Below are 8263 nucleotides of genomic sequence, written 5' to 3'. Positions count from 1 at the left end.
CAGCACAAAATGAAAAAAAAAAACAAAAACAAAGGGAAGGGGGGTGGTAATTGGGGGAGAGCCCTTGAAAAATACTATGTAGTATCTTTATTGCAACCAAAGTAGCAGGTGAACCTTTTAGTTAGTTCTTGAGTTCGGATAGAAGGAAAGCAACTGTAAATGACTTTTACCCAGGCATAGCAGTGTCTACTGGGAGTTCTAAGCTGGGAAGGATCTCCTGGGTTCAAAGGCAACAAAAGATATTTGAATATGAACTGGATAGTAGGGGCTGTATTAGGAAGATCTTCCATCTCCACTACAAATATCTTAAGGAAAGTAACTTAATGGGAAGAATTATTTTACTCAACAGTTTCAGAGTTTTCAGTCCATCCTGAAGGAGGGGTCGTGAGGAAATACAGCAGCTCACCTCCTGGCAGCCAGGAAGCAGAAAGAGGGAGGGGGAAGAGGGAGGGGGAAAAAAAAGAGAAAAACAGAGTACTAGCTTTTTACTCTAGGAAGCGTCCTCCTTTGTAAACCCTTTTCCTTCAGTCAACCAAGTTCTGTGGGATGGTGGCACCAGCATTCAGGGCCAGCCTTCCCCCAGAGTTAATCATCTCTGGAAATACTTTCATAGACACACCCAAAGGTAAGCTTCAACTAATTTCCTAGGCACTTTCCAGTGCAATCAAATTGGCACTTAACTTTAACCATTGCAGGTGATATTGTGGAATTCTCCATTCTCTTAATATGGGAAATAGTATTTCACTTGTGGTTTGTAAGTGAATATTCTTTATTTCTTTTCTTTCACTTTGGGGGTATTGGAAGAGAAGCCAGTGACCTCAGGGTGTTAGGCAACCACTCTGACACTCAGCTCTACCTCAGTCATCACCCCTAGAAATATCATTGACCATTTTTTCTTTCTTTCTTTCTTTCTTTCTTTCTTTCTTTCTTTCTTTCTTTCTTTCTTTCTTTCTTTCTTTCTTTCTTTGGCATTGGTTGTCTCACTGTACAGCCCAGATTGGCTTAGAATCCAAAATCCTCCTCCTATAGCCTCTCAGTGCTGGAATTACAGGTATGCATCCCCATGCTCCACTTAACTTTTTTCTTTCTTTTTTTCTTTTTGCCAGTCCTGGGGCTTGGAATCAATGCCTGGGTGCTGTTTCTGAGCTTCTTTTGCTCAAAGCTGGCCTTCACCACTTGAGCCACAGCTCCACTTCTGGCTTTTGGTGGTTCATTGGAGATGAGTCTTATGGTCCTCCTTACCCGCGCTGGCTTTGAACCATGATCCTCAGATCTCAGCCTACAGAGTAGGTAGGATTATTGGCCTGAGCTACCAACATCTGGTGGGCTGATGGCTTTTTTTTGGTCATGGGGCCTGAACTCTGGGCCTGGGCGCTGTCCCTCAGCTTTTCAGCTCAAGGCTAGAGCTCTACCACTTGATTCACAGCGCCACTTCTGGCTTTTTTCTTTTTGCTTATGTGGTGCTGAGGAATCGAACCCAGGGCCTCAGGCATGCAAGGCAAGCGCTCTACCACTGAGCCACCTTCCCAGCCCTCCTGATGGCTTTTTAAGAGGCAGAAAGTCAGAACTGGAGGCATGGCTTAAGTTACAGAGCACTGAGTTCAAGCCTCAGTATAGTAATGAGGGAGGGAGACACAGGGGGAGTGGGGGGGAGAGAATCCTTGAGCACTGTGGCTCATGCCTGCAATTCCAGTTGTTCAGGAGGTAGAGATCAGGACAGTCCACATTTGAGGCCAGCAGAGGCAAAAAAAAAAAAAAAAAAAAATTGTGAGACCCTTATCACACCCAATATGATTTCAATTAAGCAGGAAGTATTGATAGGAGGATCATTGTCTGAATCAATCTGGGCAAAAAAACAGGAGACCCTATCTGAAAAATAACTAAAGCAAAACAGGGTTGGTGGTAGAAAGGCCTACCTTCAGTTCAATCCCCAGTACTTTCACAAAACAAAGGAAGAAAAGAAATACAAAGGGGCCAGGCAGGTGCTGGTGGCTCATGTCTGTAATCCTAGCTACTAAGGAGGCTGAGATCTGAGGTTCATGGCTCAAAGCCAGCCCGGGCAGGAAAGTCCGTGAGACTTAATCTCTAATAAATCACCAGAAAACTTGAAGTGGCGCTGTGGCTCAAGTGGTAGAGCACTAGCATTGAGCTGAAGAGCTGAGGGACAGTGCCCAGGCCCACCCAGAGTTCAAGCCCCACAACCGACAAAAAAACGGGGAGGGAGAATAAAGTACAGAGGGAGAGAAGTGAGGAAGCGTCATTTGAGCAGACATGACAAAATTCAAGCAGCAGCAAAACTCTGGGCATTCTTACTGGGAACAGCCAGTGCAAAGGCCCTGAGGTGCTATATGTCAGATAGCAAAGTTAATTGAATTGGGAGCTGCCTGGGAGATGGAAGAATGTATCAGGACCTTTGGATCTTTTGGTGGATCTTCTTTCTCCACCTGCAGAATTGGGTGATGCAAAAATCCCTGGAAGATGAATGAAGACAAAAAAGAATTTCTGCTTGTGTTCAGGGCTAAAAGAGAAGAGAGGCCTGGGAGTGAGGGGAGGGGCCTTGGCTAGGGGGATTAGACTGAGCTTCTCCCGAGGATCCGGAGCAAGGAATTCAAAGTTGGGGAAAAGAGAGGGGGGGGGGGGAGATAAAAGGGGATCAGAGAGGGGGGAGGGAGAGGAAGGAGGAAGGGGGAGGGAGAGTGGGAGAGCGAGAGAACGAGAGCGAGCGAGAGAGCCAGCAGCACTTGAGAAATGAAACCAGAAGGGAAGCCACCAACCCTGGGGGGGGGGGGGGGGGAGGGGGAGGGAGGGCCGATGGCCTGGGGAGTTCAGCCTCAGCCACTGGCCCCGCCCAGCCTCGGCCTCCAGGGAGGGAGGAGGTGCCAAGGCGACTCCAGCGGCCTTAGTCTCTCTGGTCTCCTTGCTGGCTGGCCAGCCAGGGAGGAGGGTTGGTAGGTGGGAGGGGCAAGGCCTCCCTGTCCCGCCCAGGGCCACCTCGGCCCATTTTACACGCCCCCCCCCCCCCCCCCCGCAGTACGGCGGGGGAGGACGGGTTGGGGAAGGTGGACTCTGCCCTCAGGGGCTCCATTCCTCCTCCACAGGGCCAGCCTTTCCACTTCTGCAGCCAGCGTTTTGCTGGGTGTCACAGGAGCCTCGATGTTCCCCTGCACTGGGGGGAGTGACCCAACTAGGCCTCTTGTCTTGCAGCCCAGTAGCAGTGGCTCACATCTGCAATCCTAGCTACTTTGGAGGCTGAGATCTGAGGATCCAGTGGTTTGAAGCCAGCCCATCTGTATTGATCTAATTAACCAACAAAAAGCCAGAAGTAGAGCTGTGTCTCCAGTGGTAGAGCACTAGCCTTGAGGAAAACAAAAAAGTGACAGCACCCAACCTTAGGACTGGAATGCATGTGTGCACATAATCTTTCATTTAAAACGGAATGAATGTTGTGCATGCTACAAGAACCTAGGGTCTGGGGCTGGGAAGGTGGCTCAGTGGTAGAGCGCTTGCCTTGCATGCCTGAGGTCCTGGGTTCGATTCCTCAGCACCACATAAGCAAAAAGAAAAAACCCGGAAGTGGCGCTGTGGCTCAAGTGGTAGAGCGCTAGCCTTGAGCTGAAGAGCTGAGGGACAGCGCCCAGGCCCAGAGTTCAGGTCCCACGACCAGACCCCCCTTCCCACCCCCTTCCCCGCACACAAAAAAAAAGATAAAATTAAAAGAACTTAGGGTCTGAGACTTGCTCTACCACTGATTACTCCAAACCATCACACTTCAAGGATTTCCTAGGTAATTAAACTCTGGGCCTGGGCGCTGTCTCTCAGTTCTTTGGCTGAAGGCTATTGCCTTACTACTTGGTCCACAGCACCACTTCCCATTTTCTGGTGGTTCATTGGAGTTAAAGTCTCATAGACTTTCCTGCCTGGGCTGGCTTTGAACCTCAATCCTCAGATCTCAGCCTGAGTAACTAGGATGACAGGCGTGAGCCACCAGTGCCTAGCATACAACAGTGCTTTTAACAAGCACTCAAACACTTACCATACAAGGATACATCTGCTCCATCTTTGACAGAGAAAAAGGTAAGAAATTTACTAGATCCCTCCCATCATCCCAGGGACATTTACACACTGAAAGCAACATCAGCTCTCTCCAAAATACTTTTATTAAAAAAAAATTACAATAATAAAAAAAAAATCCCCAAACCCACAAACCCTGCCTTTCTTAAATATAATGTGGTTTCCATCCATTATTGCACATGGTCCGGCCTGGTTATGAATCAGGCTGCTGGAACTGGGCTTCTGCCAAGGAAATGGGGTTCAGCCTGGGAGGAAGATGATGGAGGGAGACCAGTCTCTCCTCCTCCCTCAGAACAAGCTGGCTGCACAGTGCTGTCACTCTTGGACTGGCCCAGTTTCATCTTTCCTGAGGCCCCTGTGTGGTCAACCAGGGGAGTGGGAGGTGGACATGGACGAAATGTGGTCATGAGAAGGCAGACTCCAAGCAAGAGTCTCATTAAGGCATCTGGAGCAGATAAATTAATTCAGGAAGAGCCACCTTCACAGAAGGGTGCGGTAACCGGACATACACACGTGCGGGACAGTTTGTGGAACCCTGGACAGGAAGAAAGGAGGTCACAGTCTCTTTTTCAGAGTCTAGACACACACATACACACAAAGTCACATCCAGGGACCCAGCCCACTAAGGCTGACTGGAAGAAGGATTGTGGATGGGTTTTAGGACCCCAGAATGATTTCCATAATGTGGTCTAGTTCATTCCACTCCCAGGACCCAGGGGCACAGAAGAGGTTGTGTGAAGGTTCTGGGGCAGCCAGTGCAGGTTCCTTTTCCACTCCAGATGTGTCAATGTCCATGAAGAAGTCATCCAGGCCAGAGTCCCCCAGGTACCTAGAGCTCAAAGCTTCTAAGAAGACTGGCCCAGGTTGGGCCAGCCCTTCATTCTGAAGGCCTGGGGCAGCCACTGGAATCTGAGGCGATTCTGTCTCCATGGAGGTCTCCAGCTCCCTGAGGATGGAGCCAATGGTCGTGGAAAGGGAGAAATCTTCTTCGCCCAGAAAGAGGGGCTCAGGGGGTAGGGCCGGAGCTGGGGACAGATGAATGGCAGCCTGGAGCTGTTGCAGGGTGTTGTGGATGAGGACATGCCTACGGAGGCTGGGAGCTCGGGGGCCCAGGCTTTGCTGGACTTTGTCTAAGGAGATTCGGAGCAAGGCCTGGTGATAGCTCTGAAGGCGTGCTGGGCTGCAGTCCCATTTCTTTTCCTCCTCTTCCTCATCTAAGTCCGAGTGTTTCCTCTTCAAGCCTCCCACCATGATGCCCTGTGGAGAGACAAATGACAAATAAGGCATAATAGTGGCCTGAAATCGCATTTCTCAGGCAGGCCTGTGGAGCTGGAAGTGATTTTGTCTGTGTGTGTGCACCAGTCTTGGGACTTAAACTCAGGGCCTGGGCAGTTTCTCTGAGCTTTTTTGCTTAAGGCTGGTGCGCTAACACTTGAGCTACAGCTCCACTTGGGACTTTTTGGTGGTTAATTGGAGATCAGAAGTCTCACATACTTTCCTGCCAGGGCTGGTTTTGAACTGCGATCCTCAGATGTCAGCCTCCTGAGTAGCTACGATTAAAGGCTTGAGGCACCGTTGCCCTGCTGTCTCGTTCTTGGTCTTAACTGACTGGGAGCGCACCCAAGAGCAAGGAAGGAGCCGCCTTCCACATTCCTTCCAACAGCGCCTCTGATTTCCCTAAAGTGCGCCCCAAAGGAAAGCTTGCTAGATCTCAACTAGCGCCAAGCACCGCCCCCTCACGGATCACCCAACCAGACCTCGGCGTCCCAGAGGCCCCGCCCTCCCCCGGATAGCTATTGACCATCTAGGACCGCCCCCACTTGCCCCGGCGGCTTCTGGGAAATGTGGACCCACAGTAGCTCGGCACGCACAGTGACGTGAACGGGCACTACAATTCCCAGGGGGCTTTGCTCTTCAAGGGGACGGGTTCCCCCGCCCCCACCGCGGAGCAGGCGCACTAGGCTCCTGGCTGGTGGGGGGAGGGGAACCCGGACGTCCAGCTGCCGGGCGCCAGCCGAGCCCCGCCCTCTATTGCCTCCGGGGCTGTGGGTCTGAGCTCCACGCCCGGAACACCCATCCCCCACCCGACTCCAGCTCTAAGACTGCTTTCACCCCGTCCCTACAATCGCCCCAAGGTCCGGGATTCTTCCCCAAACGGCGGAGAAGTCTAGAAACCCGGGCTCTCATCAGTTTGTTCCAAGCTTTCTGATACAAATGCTTTTGTAGGGGGAAGACTTAGTATCTCAATTCTGAGATTTTCCCCCCAACCCCTATTCTCCGATTATTTTCCTATTCTCCGACTACACGACACCCCTAGATTTCACCTCCTAGTGCCACGTCCGGCAGCTGAGACCCTCCAACACTGAACTCTTTCCCGGCATACACTCCCTGCCACGGCGTCTGGTGAAGAGTCTGGGGATTCCACAAGTCTCGGGATTGTCTAGAAATGCTCGACACCCCAGCCTTACAGTTTTCCCAGAACCATCACGAAGTTCCCAATCCAGGCCGTCCCGAGAAGAGCCGAACTGTCCTATTAAATTCTTTGCTCTCCAAAAGTTTCTTCCTCTGATTCGCTCTCGTATCCAAACCCGCTCCCCTCGCCAAAGCGCAACTCTAAACTTCCTCCAGTTCAAAAACCTTTCCTTGCCTCCCCTCTGGGATCTCGAACTCAAGTCTCCTCCGGTCCTTAGCCCTCAAAACCGCATCACTCAAGCTTAATAAGGAGCGTCCTCTACTCCGGCTCAGACTCCTCCTTCGCCCGTCCCTTCCCGCCCCCAACCACAGGTAAATCCCACTCCTCACCACAGCCTCCAGGTTCGCAACCACCACCTCCAGGGACGCCGGCCAGACGAGCGTCCGAACAGAGCCGAGTAGAATCCTCGCTCACCTTCCTTGGGCCTCCGAGTCTCGGCCTGGACCCATCCAGCCCCGCCCCATCCAGGACCGCCACCTGCGATTGGCTGGAATTCTGCCCAGGGCAGGGCGACGATTGGCTGGGCGGAGCCGCCGCCCGACGCCCGGCACCGCCCTCCCTGCCTGCCCCTCCCTAACGCCCGGGACCATTTAAAGGATTTTTGACTTGTCAGGGGCTGGGTTAAGTCTCTGGGCTGGAGGATGGCGAGGCCATCAGAACGCTTTTTTTTTTTTTAGTTTCGCCGGGCGCCGGTGGCTCCTGCCTGTAAACCTCGCTACTCAGGATCTGGCGATCGTGGTTCTGAAGCCAGCCCAAAGAACCATCCACAAGCCGGAAGTGAAGCGGTGGCTCAATAGGTAGAGTTCTAGCCTTCAGCGAAAAGCTCAGGAAGGCGTCCCAGGCTCTAACTTCAAGCCCACGACGGACACACACACACAGAATCTCTTTTTTTATTCGGCTAAGATTCCTGCCACATAGAGCTCTCTCTCTTTCTCTCTCTCTTCTTGGGCTGAACTTCATCTGGAAGAAGGAAGGGTGGCACTCCCCACCCCCACTCGGCGTCTCCCCCCCTCCCCCCCGGCTTCACAGCAGGGCGGGGCTGAGCAGCCGGAGCAGGCCACGCCCCCGGGTTTCCCGAGGCGGGCGCTTGGGAGCGGAAGGTGATGACGCACTAAATACCAGCCAATAGTATGGTGCGGCCTCTGTTGCTTGGCGACCTCAGCCCCGCCCCTCTTAGGCTCTGTGCACCCGAAGTAGGAACCCTGTTTTAAGGTTGGTTGGTGGTTTCTCTGCGCGTTTTCTGGTGGTCCCTCCCAGATAGCCACTCTGCAGCTGGAAAGTTTTCATGACTCCCCACCACTCTGGAAATAAAGTTCAAAGCCTTTGTTTGTTTGTTTGTTTGTTTTTGAAACGGACTGTTTCAAAGGGCCAGGCTGGCCCTTCCATTTTCCTAACTCCACCCCTGAGTGCTAGGATTATAGTAGCACCACTACCCTTGGCTCAAACTTCTTACTTTCCCCTGGAAGCCTTTCAGGATCAGGCCAGAGACGCCTGGCACTATAAAATTCACTTTGTTTCCTGGCTATAATCTTGGCTATTCCAGAGACTGAGATCTGAATATCCCGTTCAAAACCAGCCTGGGCAGACATTAGGATTCCCAGATTTCTAGTTTCAATTAACCAGCAAAAAGTGAGCCAGGTGCAGGTGGCTCTAAAGATCTCCTCTAGCTGGGCGCTGGTGGCTCACGCCTGTAATCCTAGCTACTCAGGAGGCTGAGAT

At 52.0% G+C, this 8263-nt stretch overlaps 1 protein-coding gene across 1 annotated transcript; it reads right to left on the bottom strand.

Moving 5' to 3' along the window:
• Positions 1–4139: 4139 nt before the first annotated feature.
• On the bottom strand, positions 4140–7528 carry LOC138811215 (SERTA domain-containing protein 3-like). Its single transcript, XM_069998895.1, has 2 exons — positions 6874–7528; positions 4140–5328 (listed from the first exon to the last, which is right to left on the bottom strand). The coding sequence occupies exon 2, from the start codon at positions 5320–5322 to the stop codon at positions 4729–4731; it is 594 nt and encodes a 197-aa protein (XP_069854996.1). The 5' UTR covers positions 5323–5328; positions 6874–7528; the 3' UTR covers positions 4140–4728.
• Positions 7529–8263: the final 735 nt, after the last annotated feature.

This window comes from Dipodomys merriami, unplaced genomic scaffold (genome assembly GCF_024711535.1).
Source record: "Dipodomys merriami isolate MVZ:Mamm:240054 unplaced genomic scaffold, mDipMer1.0.p SCAF_52, whole genome shotgun sequence".
In the NCBI taxonomy this organism is placed as follows: Eukaryota; Metazoa; Chordata; class Mammalia; order Rodentia; family Heteromyidae; genus Dipodomys; species Dipodomys merriami.
The sequence above is the reverse complement of the archived record's forward strand: the minus strand, read 5'-3'. Positions and strand labels throughout refer to the sequence as shown.